The sequence below is a fragment of the Trichechus manatus genome, unplaced genomic scaffold (assembly GCF_000243295.1).
Source record: "Trichechus manatus latirostris isolate Lorelei unplaced genomic scaffold, TriManLat1.0 scaffold00031, whole genome shotgun sequence".
NCBI lineage: Eukaryota > Metazoa > Chordata > Mammalia > Sirenia > Trichechidae > Trichechus > Trichechus manatus.
In genome coordinates, this window is record NW_004443967.1 from 9,243,278 (window position 1) to 9,260,768 (window position 17,491).

Sequence of the window (17,491 nt, forward strand, 5' to 3'; positions counted from 1 at the left end):
AATATCAGATCCACATTCTCACACTTCTGGTTTAACAGAAGACAGGTAGATTCTTATGTCTCTTTCTATATTGAGTCTGTTGTGATACACTGTTTTGGCTGAAGTAAATAAAGAAAATCTAGCCTCACACAGATATGTAGACAGAAAAGGAAGGAATATTTTAACAGAAAGAATTGTAGATATTCTTCTTTGATACTACACCAAAACTTGACTAGTGGTAGTTTCTTAAATGTTAGTTCCAATATGAAATCTGAAACTGTATCAATGAGCTTTGTCTTTTACTCTGAATGGATCTTTTAACACACACATTTTATAACATCATACACTGGTCATCTGGAAAATATTCACTCACTAAGTCACACAGATCTTCAAAATGTTGACACTGTTCATTATACAATTTTTTTTAAAAAAATGTGACTATTACCACCTATCTCAACAGAAAAGGTTTCTTTAAGTATTGGAAAACTGTCAAAGTCACAGTGGTAGATGCAAGTTTGCCAAAATTCTAATTTCCATTTCAAAGCTTGAATTTTATCATTGTCAATACTATCAGTTATTTTCCTTGAAGCGACAGATTTACTTTATTCACCTTTGAGAAAATATCTGTCAAATAAACCAAAGTCTAAATAACCATAGGCTGTCAGTTGTTCTTTCAAGTAAAAATAGTGCTCGGGGCGTGGGGTGGTGGACATGCAGTTTAGCTGAAATCTCCTGCAATCACACAGCACTTTTTCTTGAAACAACCACTGCACTTTGGCATGCAGCTTCCTAATTTCTTTACACAGAATTTTAGAATTACACAATTTGATAAAATTAATTTTCACTTCATTTAGGACATTCTTAAGGGGAACTGGCTTGTTTTTGTTTTTTACTGTGTGTGGAAGTGAAGATTTATGCTAAGGCCTTCGGTTAACAGCCAAGCTCTTAACCACTTTGCCACCAAGGCTCCATATATGTGTGTGTGTATATATATATATATGAAGTAAATATACCAAAATGTTATTTAAAAAAAAAAGACTACAGCCTTTAACATGGATTACACCTCAACGTAAAGAATACAAAAAATCCTCGCAACTGGACCAATAGGCCATATCATGATAAACAAAGAAAATACTAAAATACTGAAGCTGTCAAGGATTTCATTTTACTCGGATCCACAATCAATGCCCATGGGAACAGAAATCGAACAATGTATTGCATTGGGCAAATCTGTGGCATATTCTCCGAGACAAGAACAACTTTGCTATGTTGTTGTTGTGTCCTGCCTAGTCGATTCCAACTCACAGAACTGCTCCATAGGGTTTCTTGGCTGTAATCTTTATGGGAGTAGATCACCAGGTCTTTTCTTCTACAGAGCAGCAGATTGGTTCAAATCGCTGACCTTTCAGTTAGCAGCTGAGCACTTAATCATTGCACCACCAAGACTCCTTAACTTTGCTCTAACAACTGCTTTAAATTCTAGTTTGAATTACAAAACATAGATCTCCAAATAACTTATTCAGAATAACTTTCAAGAAAACACATGTGCAAAGAACTGTTTACCAGTTGGCAATGATATTTATTACACCTGAAACCTATAAAGAATGGGTAATGGGCAGTTTTCTTATCGTAAGTCTTCCTCATTCAAGCAAGGAGTAAACAGCATATCTGTGGGGAGGAATTTTTTTAAAAAACACACTGTGTAGTTCAATAAATATAGAAATTAACTAACGCCTTTAAAAATATAAGATGTCAAACAACCATACACAAGACAACTAGTTTAGTTATGTTGCCACCTACTGAAAGAAACACAAATAGCAAAGCAGTCATTGCTCTGATTTTAAATACCAAAAAATCTGGCTCAGTTTATTGGTAGTTTAGCAGTCAAGCTTTTTATATGTAATCTGATGCCTGTGAAGAGTGACTCAAAGTTAAGTCATGTTGACTACGGTTTAGTTTCTATTCATTTCCATTATCAGTTAATTGGTTTGAAAGCCTAATTATATCTAATTCAACCAACATACATTTAGCTTAAAAGACATCAAAATTACTCTAGTTTTATTTAAATGAATGGTTTAAATGTAATTAGTTAACTAGTTTTTAATTGAAATAGTTGACAAACACTTATTTCAACTATTTCAAGTTCAGCCCTATTTGAGAATAAAAACTGAAACATTTTCCTCTGTCTTTGTGGTCTCTTTTCCTCAGGATCCTGAGCTCAGGCCTGTATTACCAGTGCTATTCCTGCCACTTTAATATTACCGTCCTGGCCTGGAACCAAATCTCTGTTTAAACACTGCGTTTTGAGGTAATGTACAGTGTAAGTTCCAAACCACCGACAAAAAACCGTCAGAAGGAATGCAACCTGCTAATAGGTTATTGACTATACACACTAAACAAAACATAAAAAGCTACTAGGTCAGAATGTCAGAATGTTTTATTTGGTGAAACTAGAAATATACTTTTAATTCAATAAGGCCAACTAATAAATACATTGATCAACATTACTTGAGGAAGAAAATGCCACACTATTGGCTCCAGTGGTTTCTAGATTCAGACATACACAAAAATAATCAAAATGAGGAAGTATCATTTAAGGTACTTTTAGGAACAAAGTTTTATGTCCCTTAGATTCAATGTGCTGCAAATGACCTCTTCAAAGTGTTAAAAAGCAAAGACATCACTTTGCGGACTAAGCTGAGCCTGACCCAAGCCATGGTATCTTCAACTGCCTCACGTGCGTGCGAAAGCTAGACAATGAATAAGGAAGATCGAATAATTGATGCCTTTGAATTATGGTGCTGGCAAAGAATACTGAATATACCGTGGACTGCCAGAAGAAGGAACGAATCTGTCTTGGAAGAAGTACAGCCAGAATGCTCCTTAGAAGCAAGGATGGCAAGACTTCGTCTCACGTACTTTGGATATTTATCAGGAGGGGACAGTCCCTGGAGAAAGACATCATGCTTGGTAAAGCAGAGGGTCAGCAAAAAAGAAGAAGACTCTCAACAAGATGGACTGACACAATGGCTGTAACAATCGGCTCAAACACAGCAAGGATTGTGAGGATGGTACCGGACCAAGCAGTGTTTCTTTCTGTTGTACATAGGGTTGCTGTGAGTTGGAACAGACTCAATGGCACCTTCCAACAACAGACACTATTATCCAGATGGTGGTACCTCATAACAGGATAACTACTCAAAATGCTGGCAATTCAAGTACTTATTGTATCAGTCAGAATAGGTTAGATTATGCTGTGGTAACAACCAACCCAAAAAAATCTCAGTGACTTAAAATAACAGCTTGAACAAACAAAATGTGGTATTACACATACAACAGAATATTATTCAGCCATAAAAAGGAATGAAGTATTGATTCAGGCTATAACATGGATGAACCTTGAAAACATGCTAAGTAAAAGAAGCCAGACACAAAAGGCCATGTACTGTATGATTCCAGAATCGGCAAATTCAGAGAGACAGGAAGTAGATAAGTGATTCCCAGGCGATGAGAAGTGGAGGGTATGGGGAGTGACTGTTAAGAGATTTCTTTCTGGCGTGATAAAAATGTTCTGGAACTAGATAACGATGGTAGTTGTGCGATTTTGTGATTATTATTTCAAAGACGACTGAATTGTACACTTTAAAGGAACAAATGCTAGGGTATGTGAATTGTATCTCAGTAAAAGTCTTTTTAATGGATTAAACATCAAGAAAAAAAATAACAAAGCTTTCTTTCTCATTCACGTTACATAACCATCTCAGGGTGTCTGCTCCAGGTCATCCTTACTCAGGGAACCACCTGGAACACTGTGGCAGAGAGAGGGAAACATGGCAAATTGCACAGCAGATCTTAAAGGCTTCAGACTCAAAGTGACACATTTCACTTTCACTCACAATTTACTGGCCAGACAAAGCAAGTCACTCGGCCAAGTGTAGCATTCAAAGGGATAAAGAAGTACAATCCTACCACGTATCCAACAGGAAGAAACTGGACATTTGGTCAGTAGCATTATGACGAGCCCATTTATATCTAATGAGTACCTAAACTTAGTTCAAGACTAAACAGACCAAGAGAAACCAACACTGGTAAGTCAGGATCCTTGCCCTCAAGAAGCTCTATGTTGCAAGGGTGACATCTTGACTGATAACTAAATATATGCCAATGTGCAGAAGCGAAGAAGAGATTAGTTAAGTTTGCCAGAAATAATAATTTTAAAACATGAACAGAACCTTAACTTCAGAACCACGTAAAGTAGAATGCCCCCCGTGGCAGAAAGAGAGAGGAGGAAAGAAGTAGTAAGAAAGCATTTCATATAAAAGAAATCAAATGAGAAACGGCAGAAGATGAAAAGACACAACCTGTGAAAATGTAAAAGTATAATACTGTCACGCTATGTCACTGAGTTCAGACTGAAGAGCCTTGAAATCCCTTAAGGGGTATGGTCTTTGTTGTTTAGGTAATGAAGAGGCAAAAGGTAAAGAAAATGGGCAACATGGTAAGTCTGAGAACAATAAACAAAATGGATTGGGGAAGGTGTAGAGATATAAACTGGAAAGGTGTACTGTTGTCCAGACAAGTACAATGAGGACCTAAACCAGGGAGGCGGCAGAGAATTCACAAGGGGGGAAATGAGTTCTTTTACCTCTTCCTGGACAATGCAAGGGTCTTAGAACATTTTAAATCCATTTACCCTTTCCACCTTACATGCTATTGTTATGTGTTTTGATTATATATTTTTTATACCTAAGACATCATCATTATTTTTCCATACCCAAATATATATCTTTTCTGTTGTTTTTCATTCCTACCTGCAACTCCCAAGTTTTCATCTACGATCATTTTCCTCTATCTGAAGAACACTCTTGTATTTCTTTAAAGTGAGACGCTACTGGTGGTGAACTCTCTCAGTTCTTCTCTAAAATTATATTTCATCATTTTTCTTGGTTTTACGATCACCTCATCCCTGAGTGTGACTACTTATTTCTGATTTAGTAGCAGATATTGCTAATGGAAAATGCTGCAAACAACTTGATGCCTAGGATAATGTTGTGTTTCTCCAGAAAGAATTTACTTTTGCTTCTAGTATGAAGCTAGAAGCACTAGCAAACCAAGATCATCTTTAATCCAGTCAGGAATCAGACTTCAGTTACTGAGAAGGCTAGTCTACATCCCGTTATTATTATTCCTGGGATATGGTCATTCAGGATCCTAGCCAAAAGTCTGTGGGAGGGGGTTTTACCAGCCTCCCATCTTTGGTGAGCCTTAAACTCCAATTTTTATCACCCTGGCCCCATAGGTCTATTTAAGCTCTACTCATTTTCTCAGCCTACCAGCCTCCTCTTCCAGAATCAACAGGTACCCCTAGGACAGAAAAGGCTCAAATGGGTTTCTTTTTTCCAGATCTTGGCCCTATAATTCTTCACTTCTTTTTTAGCTCTCTGGTCTAGTTTTTGTAGTTGTTCTCAGCAGAAGGGTTGGCCCAAATTATCTAATCTTATCAATCATATATTCACTACTATACCTGGTAGAGTATTTTGCATATTCGGATAGGAAAGTGCCAGCTCTATCAGGTTTCCTATTACGAATCCCTACAACTAATCAACTAGTTCAGTTTTTTATACTGGCCAAGAAATCAACTGTCATTGATTGAGAAAAGTAACTGGAAGCCTTTCAGGTTTCTAAACAAGAACAGGTGTGGTGCGACTGATTACTTTTGTGCGTGGTCTCCCTAGCCATGGTCTTGTAACTCCCACCCAGGTGACTAGGCGGGGCTTTGTGATGGGGTAATTGCAGCCCACCAAAGGGATTGGTCAGTTATGCCTTAAAAGAGAGCCAATTCCAGAGCAGAGAGGAGGCTTCTACCACCACCAAGCAAAAACAGCCAGGAGCAAAGAGCACATCCTTTGGAGCCAGGATCCCTGTGTTGAGAAGCCCCTGGAAGCAAGAGATTGAGAGAGAGAGCAAGCTGTAACCCTGAAGACGGTGAGAAGTGGTGGCAGGAGAGACCCAGCAGCAGAAACCTGGCAAAAGGAGATGGCGCAGTGGGCTTCCCAAAACACAAGAGGGAAAGTTGAGCGCCTCTGGGCAGAGGCCTAGGGCCAGGGCCTGCGAGCATCGTTGGGGAGAGGCTGTCCTGATGGAAGAACTGCATCCTGAGTGACCCTGAGCCAGCACTTTAACTGTTACTTCCCTAATAAAACCCACAATCGTGAGTATGGTCTGTGAGTTCTGTGTGGCCGCTGCAATGAATTATCCAACCCAGCAGAGAGTGCTGTGCAAGGGACGGCTGGTGTCAGAAGTGGTAAAGATAGCGGAGAGAGGAGGCTAGTCTGGCCTCCACCTGATGGGAGTCAGCCTTTCACTGTTGATCGTGGTTCTCCTCCCCCCTTGTGGGGTTGGAGGAGGTCAGACACTGCCCCCATGCTGTTTTTACAACAGGTATGCCCATCAAATTATGGTTTTTTAGAAAATTAATCAAAAAAAAAAAACTATTGAACGGCAAACCAGTTAGGGAAATACTACTATAAAATGGTAACAGTAATAGCATCAGAACTTATCTAACTTCATGGGGGATAGTGAGAATCAAGATCAGACCAAGGCTGATCCCTACGAGGTGGAGGTCAGAGACACCTCCACTCTCCAATCTTTTTACCAGTTATGATGACAGCCATCCCTCCCACAGCATTCTCTACTTCTCTTCTGGACTCAATAATTCATTACAATGGCCACGCAGAACTCACAGACCATACTTAAGAGTTAAGTGGTTTAAGTGGTTTACTAAGAAAGGTACAATTCAGGATCAGGAAGTACGTAAGCAAAGTCTAGAAGGCTCCCCCAAAAAGGAGAGCACATCGTTCCCTTCTTCAGTGCAGGACAGCTCTCTGTCATGAATGCAAACAAGTCCTTCTCTCTGCCATGCAAGCCCCCTAAGGACAGGCCCCTCTGCCGTCACCCTCCCTGCCATCACCACTGACTGCAAAGGGCCACTTTTGGGCCTGCTGCCACCAACCCTGTCACACGTCCCCTTCCAGGCCACTCGTCATCTTCAGTATTACAGCCCTTGAACCCACACTATAACTTGAAGAGGTTCCTTGCCTTCCCTCTTCTTTCTGCTTCTGTCTACCCACCACTGTGCGGGTTGCTGCATACATAAGCAAACTCCTCTCAATTTCAAGGCATGGCCCTCCCACCAGGGCCACGAACTGACCAATCTCCTGTCTGATTTAGTACCACAGACACTACATTTGCGTAAGTATACTGACCAATCCCTGCAAGGTGTGTAAAACAGACCTATCACAGGGCAGTCTGCAGCCCAGGATCAAACAAAGTATCAAACCACAAGTTGTTTACAGCCTACCCAGGAAATGTCAACCAACACAGACAAAAGTAACAAACCCTCCGGTCTAGAAAACTAGGGAAAAGGTAACTCCTCAGGGCTTGGGGGAAATCTCTCAAGCTATTTTCCAAAGAATCAAGGCAAAAGGCCACATAAAGGAACTCATTTCTCCACAACTGCACTAGTCCAGCCATGAGCCAACGACATAGAAAAGGGTGACAGCAATGGGAACAAAAGGAGACAGAAGCGAGACATTATAGTATTCCATCAACCTTGATTAAATCACCTGCAAACTGAGGTAAGGGAGGAAAAAAAGTGAAAGATGAATACATAATCTCAAGTCGTTGAGAGAAACAGATCTGGGTGAAGATGAATTTAGATTTAAGCATGAGTAGGAGGTATCTATATGAAGAAACCCTAGCTGAAATATTCAACAGGCAACTGGAGGTCCTGGTGTGAGCCCTCCCTCCCGAAAGTATGGAGATTGCTAAAAATTTGAACAGAGTTTTCTAAAACTAATCAAAATGTTACTTTACTAAACTGGTCAGCCAATATTCTCCCTGTAGTCATCTCTTCCCATTCATTGATATGTCAAAGAAATAGAATTAGGAAAAGAAAGAAAATATAAAATCTCATTATCACATTTAAAGAAGAGAAGAGTTAAGGACAAGAGGGAGGGGGTAAATGGTAAAAAAAATAAAATTAAAATAAGGCAAAATACAGCGTCACAGTTTCAAACAATCCAGCAGCCAAGTTAAAAAGCACAGATATACATGCAGTGAAATATAACAGTAAGGAAAATAAGTGGGTTTAGCTATTTAACTGGTTTTATTAATTTAACAACAAAACTTCTTAAAGTTACTGAAGTGGTATAGGAGTAGTTTCCAAAATGAAGCAATTGTGTGTTTTGTTTTTAAAGAGGCAGCAAGTTGAAATATGGTATCATATAAAAATATTTAAGTTCAAATTAAAATGATCTTTTAAAATTTCTGAAAACAGTATGCTCTAGTTTTTAAGTCAATAATACCAAAAAATAACTGAGAACACTGACCATGATTTCATATACTCTTCAATCTCCCCAACAGGATATGTCTTTGATCGGAATAAATAAGTCACTCAAACATGTAAACTATACAAACTAGCAGCTGTTTTAACTTGCCCTTGACAAAGGCCAATGCCTCGTAGGCCCAAACTCATTGATTTATCAACTCCAACACTAAACTTCTAATTATCCACCAAATGCAATTCATCTCACACTCTTGTTGTGGCTCACAACAACAATATTTCACTATAAAAATGAGAGCTGCAAGCAAAATCTTCTACCCAAATAATCTCTCTCACTTGTGGGACTGGACAGATACTCCTGTTCTCTGTCCCCTGAAAACTGTCTGAAGGTCTCTATACAGTAGAGATTACACCTGGCCACGTACCTGTAACACTGAATAAGTTAGTAAAATGTCTAAGCTTCTAGAGGAGTCCCTGGGTGGTACAAACGGTTAACACGCTTGTGTGATAACCAAAAAACTTGGAGTTCGAGTCTACCCAGAGGCGTCTCAGAAGGACTAGAAATCTACTTCCGAAAAATCAGCCACTAAAAACCCTATGGAGCACAGTTCTACTCTGACACACATGGGGTCGCCATGAGTTGCAATTGACTCAACCTCAGTTGCGTTTATTTTTTAAGATTCTAGAAGACATAAACATCAGTGGTCTTACAGGCAAATTATGCTACTTGCAGAACGACGGATCACTTTTGTGTGGCCTTTCTCACCATGGTCTTGTAACTCCCACCCAAGTGACTGGATGGGACTGTGCAAACAGGGTAGTTGTAGCCCACCAAAGGGATCTGTCAGTTCTGCCATCCCGCTGGGATTGAAATGAGCCATCCAAGAGGTGGGAAAGACAGGATCCCACCACCACACCAAGGAAGGAGAGCCAAGAGTGGAGCATGTCCTTTGGACCCGGGATCCCTGCACTGAGAACTCCTGGAACCAGAGGAGGGAGAGACAGCAAGAAAGAGAGAGCGAACTGTAACCTGAAGACAGTGAGAAGTGGTGGCAGAGAAATGGTGAAAGGAGAGACCGGCAGAAGACAGCATGGTGGCTTCCTGACCCAAGGAGTGAGAAAGCTGAATGCCTTTGGGCAGGAGGCTTGCTGGTGGAGTAGGGTGCTCCCAGGTACTTGGTAGAGGTAAGTTTGTCAACCCACGGAGCTAGAGCTGAGCGCCTTCAGCCCAAGGCTTACTGGCAGAGTGGGGTACCTCGGGGTACTTATCAGCAGAGCTAAAAGAACTTTGTAACACTTGCGCAAGCAGAGCAGAGGTTGAGGGGCCAGAGAGAGGCATACGTGCAAGTACAGCTGAAAAGAGGCTGTCCTGATGGAAGAACTGTATCCTGAGCATTTCTGAAGCTGAACTGTAACCTGTTACTTCCCTAATAAATCCCATAATCACGAGTATCATCTGTGAGCTCTGTGTGGCCATGGCAATGCATTATCAAACCCAGCAGAGAAGCAGAGAGTGCCGTGCAAGGGACCTCCCGTGACCTCTGCATCATGGGAATCAGCCTTGGGCTGTTGATCTTGATTCTCCTTTCCTCTTGTGAAGTTAGAGGAGGTCAGATACCGCCCTCATGCCGTTTTTACACTACTCTGCATTGGTATAAAGGTCAAATTTAGTTGCTGAGCAGTTGCTCAACACACATTTGCTGAGCTGTATTGTGCCAGGCACTGAGGACAAAAAAGCCAACAAAATAGAGTCCCAGCCCTCAAAGGTGGGCCTATGAAGTAGCCAGACATGGAAGCAGAAACGACATAACACAATCATGGCTCTAACAGAGCTGTTATTGCCAAGACGCTATGGGTACACGGAATAAGAAATTCCAACCATCTGTTATGTTTTGAGGGATGCGGCAGTTTCAGGAAGGCTCACAACATCACACAGGTGGACACAAATGAGTTTAAGCCTCAGAAGAATGCAGAAGCATTTGGCAAGCAGGAAGCAGAAGAAAAAATATCTTAGGACTTAGCTTAAAGGAATCACACATTTTAGTAAAGCCACTTCATTTTAACGTGGAGAAAATTTATTAAGATGCTATTAGCACATTTAATCAAGAGCTGAGACCAAGCCCAGGTCCACAATACTCTCAGTTCAGTGTGTTTTTAACCACTCCACCTTGCTATTTAATAATGGTCACAGAATTTATAATCTTACAAAAGACATCATTTTGAAGTGAATTTGTTTACAGGACCATACTGCTGACCTCCAAGTAGGACATGTATTGATTTTAAAAATAAACTAAATTCCCTAGTTTTACATCACATATAACCTTTACATTTATCAATACATTTTTTAGACACTGTTATCAAAGGGGCCATCATCTTTATGTTTTAATTTTTAGTAAGAATTATTCACATGTTAATTTGTAAGTAAAAATTATTTGGTGTCATAACACACTGTACTAGTAAAGGTAAGGGGAAACAGGCACTCTAATTCAGAGCTGGTGGAAATGTAACTTGATACAACTTCCGTGAGCTGCCATACTTTGCAATACTTTCAAGACTGATTATTCGCTACAGCATTGTTAGTAATAGTCAAAGACTGAAAACAACCTAAATACTCATCAATCAAACACTGGGTAAGTAAATTAAGGTACATCCATACAACGAAGTACTATGCAGTCATGATAAAGAATGAGGGAGCTCTCTCTGTGCAATGACATGGAAGACCCCAACATCTCACAGGCGCACTCCCTGAACCTCAGTGACGCCAAAGTATTAGGACCCTGTGCAGCCCACACTGAGCAACCAACAGGTTATTTCACATTATTGATAACCAGTCAATCAACTTCCTGCCCAAAAAATTATAGCCACGTAAAATGTCCTTCCAAAACCATTAATTAGATTGAGCTTTATAATACAATACTAGAGTGCCCTCTAACTTTAAAAATATCTTACAATAATATTCTAACTATAAGAATAAAAATAATTCTTACTGTCCTTACAAAACTAAATACAAGAAAAATCTACTCAAACAGAAACTGCCCTATGACAAATAAATATAGCAAATCACAACTCTATCAGTTACATTAATGATCTACATATGAAGGCAGAGCAGAAGCGTAATATACTATAAAATTTCCAATTCATATTTCATAGATAAGTTTTGTAAGCCAGATAAGTAATACATTCTGGCCTAATAATTTTAACTGAAATGGTTTGCTTTCTGTTTTACAGAAGAAAAGTATAGTATCATTTCAATAATACCAAAACAATGTTAATAAAACTATCCTTTTTGAGGTCAGAGTTTTTTGCTGGTCTAGTGAAAGCTCTGGTACCTCTATCCCCTTCCAAAAAGTGCTCTTAACTCTATGTAAAATATCAAGAGGTTCATAGTTCCAGCAACATTCCCTGCACCCCAAGACCACCCAGACCTCAAATTAAGAAACAGGATTAAACTCAGATTTATAACAGAAAATCTTTTCACTAACAGTAAATATTTATTCATAAACATTCATTCAATATACATTCCATTCAATAAATATTCAATCCTGGTATGTATGAGGTACTGCGCTAGGTACTGAGAATACAATAATAAAGAAGACACATGTTCCTCTGTCCTCTGAGAATATAAGGAGGAACAGGAGTACGGGGGAGGGGGGAACAGCTAAATAAGCAATAACAATAAATAATAAAATATGATAGAGTACAGGGTGCTAGAGAAGCACAGATGAGGCGCTGTCATACCCAAACTTGGGGGAAAAAGGTTTCAAAGACTATTTCCCGAAACAAATGACGTCTAAGTTTCAGCCTAAATGGTAAGTTCGCATTGACCAAAACAAATAAGAGAGCCAAATGAGAAAAAGAATGTTCCAGGCAGTCAAGCTAACATGGCAAAAGCCAAGAGATAAAGAGAGTATACAAAATGTTCAAACAACTCAAATAAGTTCAGTATGTAGGAGCAGAGGTAAGAAATCAGGCCACAGAAATACACAGGAATCAGATAATGAAAGGCTTCCTATACCACATTAAGAAGCTTAGACTTTGTTCTAACTAACAGGAATGTGATACAATCAGATTTGTGCTTTAGAAAACGTCACTCTGACTACAACGCAAGGAGTAAGTTAGAGGTGTTAAGACTAGAAGAAGAGCAACCAGTTGAGATGAGCACTTTAGTAAAACGCTGGAGAGATGATGGTGACCTGCACAAGGGCAGTGGCAGTAAGTGCTTGGGAAGTGACTAAGAGTCAAGAGACATATAGGAAGTAAATAGGATTTGGCAATAAACTGGATATGGGAATTGAGGTAGAGGGTGGAGTCAAGAATTAGAAAGCAAATCATCCAAAACCATAATGCATACATTTTGGGTTTCTTTACAATTCATACACTATGTCTAGGCACAAAATATACTTGTTGAATGAATAAAAATCTTGTATTTAGATGTATAGGATGAAGAGAACAATTTACACTAACAACAGGAAAAGTATTTATTTCACTATGATAAAATATAGCTCTGGATATAATTTAAAAAGAAAAAAATACCTAATTAGCGCAACTGTTTGGGCTAAAAAGGACTAAGATACCTCAGACCACAAGGTAAGTGAGGAATAATATCCAAGCCCAAACACTCCTCACCATTTGCTGGAAACTGTGGTTACTCAAGAACTGCTGGGGCACTTCCCAGTTGTTGTGTGGACCCTGGTAATCTACTGCTGAGTGACTTTTCTGGACATCATGTTACTTCTGCACCAGAAGTAAAATGTGATCTGGCCCTGGCATAAAGACAGCCCCCGACCTTCAAGTACTGGAAGCGTCACTGAGCCAGAGGGGACAGAAGGTGGGGAGGAGAAGTCCAGAGGCCAAATGCTCCCTTAAACAGAGTATTTTCTATAACTCGCCCCCAAATTTCATAGCTGGGATGACAGTTTAAGGCCTGGAGCATTCAATTTAAGAATTTTTATAATTTATGGCAAATTTCCAAGTTAACAATCTATACCAAAGATTAGCAAGTACAAGATCTGGTCAACATTCATGTAGAAAATACCCCTGAGTTTACATCACTATCAAATTAACAAGTTTCCGAATGTATATTATACAGGCTAATTCCAGTCAGTCAGAAAATCCCAAGAAAGTAAAAATCAATACAATCAGTTCGTTACCTGCAGCTCCTTTGAGACTCTCTCTAAGTGATTAGTTATTTTTTTAATCAGATCACTATACATCTGTTCCGAGTGCTGCTGGCAAACACATTTATACACGCAACTGTGAAAAAACAAACAAAAACCAAGTTAACAACAAAGCACTTAACCTCCAGTTAAAGCTCACCTCCCATATACAACCACTGGTCAAATAATTAATTCAGGCCTAAAAACAGTGACCAACTACAATTTTTAAATAAAACTTTACTCTCCTCCAGTTAGTTTTTAGATAGAAGTGATATTACCACTAGCTGCAAATAATCTACTTTGAGTCACCTCTTACACATTTAGTCAGTCATAGATAATCTAGTATTGAGTGATAATCTGAGGGTCTGAATATGGCAACTACTTACAAACCAAGTTCTCAGTGGAGTGGCTCACTCGCTCTATTTTTTATGAGTGTCAAAATAAGGAAGCAAGAGTGATAATAAGTAGAGAAAAAATTTCTAACTTGCAAAAATGTTTGCAATATACCCTCTTTGTACATCAGTTGTTTGGGACAACATAGTTGTCACTTCCCTCTTCTGTGACTGCACTAATCTCATCTTCTACCCTGGTTCTTCACTAATTTACTGCTTCCTTCCATTTACCAGGAGCTGGGAAACACAACAGTCAAAGCTAATTAGAATGGTGTGTCAATAAGCATCAATGTGGGGTCTTAAAAGCTAGCGAGCTGCCATCTAAGATGCATCAACTGGTCTCAACCCACCTGTAGCAAAGGAGAATGAAGACCACCAAAGACACAAGGAAAATATTAGCCCAAAAGACAAAAGGGCCACATGAACCAGAAACTCCATCAGCCTGAGACCAGAAGAACTAGACAGTGCCCGGCTACCACCAATGACCGCCCTGACAGGGAACACAACAGAGAGTCCCTGGCAAAGCAGGAGAAAAGTGGGCTGCAGAACTCAAATTCACACAAAAAGACCAGACTTAATGGTCTGACTGAGACTAGAGGTACCCCAGAAGATATGGCCCCCGACTCTCTGTTAACCCAGAACTAAAACCATTCCCGACACCAACTCTTCAAAGATTAGACTGGACTATAAAACATAAAATAATACTTGGGAACAGCGTGCTTCTTAGTTCAAGTAGATACAAAAGACTAAATGGGCAGCTCCTGTCCAGAGGCAGGATGAGAAGGCAGAAAGGGATAGGAGCTGGTTGAATGAATATGGGAAACCTGGGGTGGAAGCGGGGGAGTGTGCTGTCACATTACAGGGATTGCAACTAGGGTCACGTAACAATATGTGTATAAATTTTTGTATAAGAAATTAACTTGGGCAGTAAACTTTCACCTAAAGCACAATAAATAAATAATTGAAATTAAAAAAAAAAAAGCATCAGTGGACTAAGCTAGGGTCTCCCTGGGAGACTAACAATATGTATTTTTGTGCCTGATTCTTAATGACAGTCTTCCCTTTTTCACTTACCTCCATAGTGTCTGCAGTAAGGATGGCTACGGTGGAAAGGTGAGGTGGCAGAAAGTCTAATGTCTAGACAAGTGGAGTTTATCTTGATTTGCAAATCACTTTTAAAGCAAAAAGTATGAATCAAACCTCCAATCCACAAGTGTGGGGTATATAAATATTTACAGGGCCTCATGTTATGTATTATATATTATATGTATACATACTGTCATAATTCAAGTTGCAGTAAACCTTAATATACCCTTTCAAAGCCAGATAAATTAAATCTTGACTTACCTGTAAATCTGTTCATAGGATATAGGGATATAGTCACCAGGACTCTGGGTTAAAAGTTGATCTATGGCACCATCCAATTTTGGCCAGTATGTGCTCTTATAATCTTCAATAGTTATAACATTCATTACTAAAAGTAAAAAGTAAAATAAATATTACTATGTGCCACATATAAGAGAACCACACATCATAGCAATTTTGAGGCTCTCAAATTCCTTTCACTTACTCTCTGATTTGACACTGACACTCTAGCACCTAAATACAACTCCATTACTATTCCCTTGCAATAAAAAAGCTACCCGGCTAGGGATTTTAAGCACCTATTAATCATGATTTTAAAAGGAATTACTATGAATCTGCCCATCTTTGAAAATAAAAACAAAACAGCTAAATACCACTGGTTTCCTTTCTTGTTTTCCATGAACTTCTGTTGTTAGTGGAATATTCTCAAACACACAGTAACCCTCAAACACATTTTGCCATTGATGTGATAAGGTTCTGGGAAACGAGAAACCCCAACAATCAACCTTTATAGACACCCCTGGGAAAATCTACCTAAGGGCAGGACTACGGGGATTAAAGTCTAAATGCTACAGTAACAGAAGAGGTTGCTAGAAAACTTGCTGAGATTTATGGCACCCCCAGTACCTCCTCCACATGCCTACAGCTCCGACTTAGGCTCAACAGAAAGGAAAAAAAAACCCAATGAACTGGAGCCTTACAAGGAAGGCTTACCTCATTCCTACTGGCTGGCTCTTTTACAGGAGCCCTGGTGGCACAGTGGTTAAGAGCTTGGCTGCTAACCAAAAGGTCAGCAGTTTGAATCTACCAGCTGCTCCTTGGAAACCCTATGGGGCAGTTCTACTCTGTCCTACAGGGGTCACTATGATTCGGAATCAACTCAATAGCAACGAGTATAGGTTTTATAAAGCATTTTTATCATCGGGTCCTAACTTTGAAATACAGGGGTGACACTGCTTCACAACAATGAGATGCTAATGTTAAAAGAGCTACCAAAACCACCTAAAATATCCTGTGTCTTAGGAACCACACCTACCTCAGGAGATAAGAGCTAACAACTACCAGATTAGGTATTTTAATGTTTCTTTTACCAGAACTTGGGGATTAGAGAGGTTAAGTGATTTCCCCAAGAATACATGGCTAATTACTGACAGAGGTACCAGGTAAAAGAAAGCCTTTATCTGCCATTTTTCTATCACATTATCACTGATTTCCAAACCTTAGTCACTCAGGTACTTTTCAAGATTTTTATCCTATCTACATTCCACCAACACTAAAATGCTTTAGGCAATTTTTTTTTTTTAATCCATCAATTCACTTCTTTTTTAAATAAATAAATTTATTTTAAGGGACACTTAAGAAATAAACTATGAATTCACATGACATTGAAGAATCTTAAATGTACTTTGTGAAGTGTAAGCAGACAGACCCAAAAGGCTACATATTATAAAATCCCATTCAAATGACAATGACAAGGCAAAACTAAAGAGAGGAAAACAGATTAGTGGTTGCCAGGGGCCGGAAGGTGGGGAAAAGGGTTGTCTATAGAAGGGGTAGCATGGGAGAATTTTTAGGGCAATGAACTGTTCTGTATGGAACTGTGGTATTGGATACATTATGCATTTGTCAAAACTGATAGAACTGTACACAATAAAAAGTGAATTTATTTTACATAAATTTTAAGAAGTCAACCAGGATGTAGTGGGACAGATGGATCGCAAATTGTGACAAATGAATTTAACTAATTTACAAATGAATCACATAACCGATATTGAAAGGAACGGGGAAGAAACTATTTTGACTAGATATAAAGCTAAAGACAAAAAGAACTGTACATGCACCAATAGATAGGCAGGTGTGCAGAATACATAAGAAGGAAGCCAGATCAAGTTGGGCCTTAGAGGCATTGTAAAGACTTAGCTTTTACTCTGAGTGAGATGGGGCCACTGGAGGGTTTTGAGCAGAAGAGACATGATCTGACTTAGGTTTTAATGGATCACTCCAGCTGCTGTGTTGAGAGTAAACTAAGGGAAGGAAACGAAGTTAGGAGGCTGTGAGGTGATGGAGACTGGACAAGATAGTGGCCGTGAGAGTGAAAAGAAGAGGCTGGATTCTAAATATATTTTAAAGGTAGAATCAGCAAGATTTGCTGATGGACTGGATGTGCGATATAAGAGAAGGGTCAAGGATGACTCCAGGGTTTTTGGCCTGAGCACCAAAGACAGGGCTGCTGTTTCCTAAGACAAAGAGGACTG

The 17,491-nt window shown here is 39.4% G+C and overlaps 1 protein-coding gene across 2 annotated transcripts in view; it reads right to left on the reverse strand.

The window, feature by feature from the left end:
* CACUL1 (CDK2 associated cullin domain 1) overlaps positions 1-17,491 on the reverse strand; it is a 63,512-nt gene that overhangs the window by 30,001 nt on the left and 16,020 nt on the right. For both annotated transcript variants that reach the window (XM_023729998.1, XM_004374887.2), the window contains exons 2-3: positions 15,219-15,345; positions 13,474-13,576 (exon numbers count right to left, since the gene is read on the reverse strand). In XM_023729998.1, the coding sequence (XP_023585766.1) occupies positions 13,474-13,576; positions 15,219-15,345 (230 nt within the window). The remainder of the gene's footprint in view (positions 1-13,473; positions 13,577-15,218; positions 15,346-17,491) is intronic.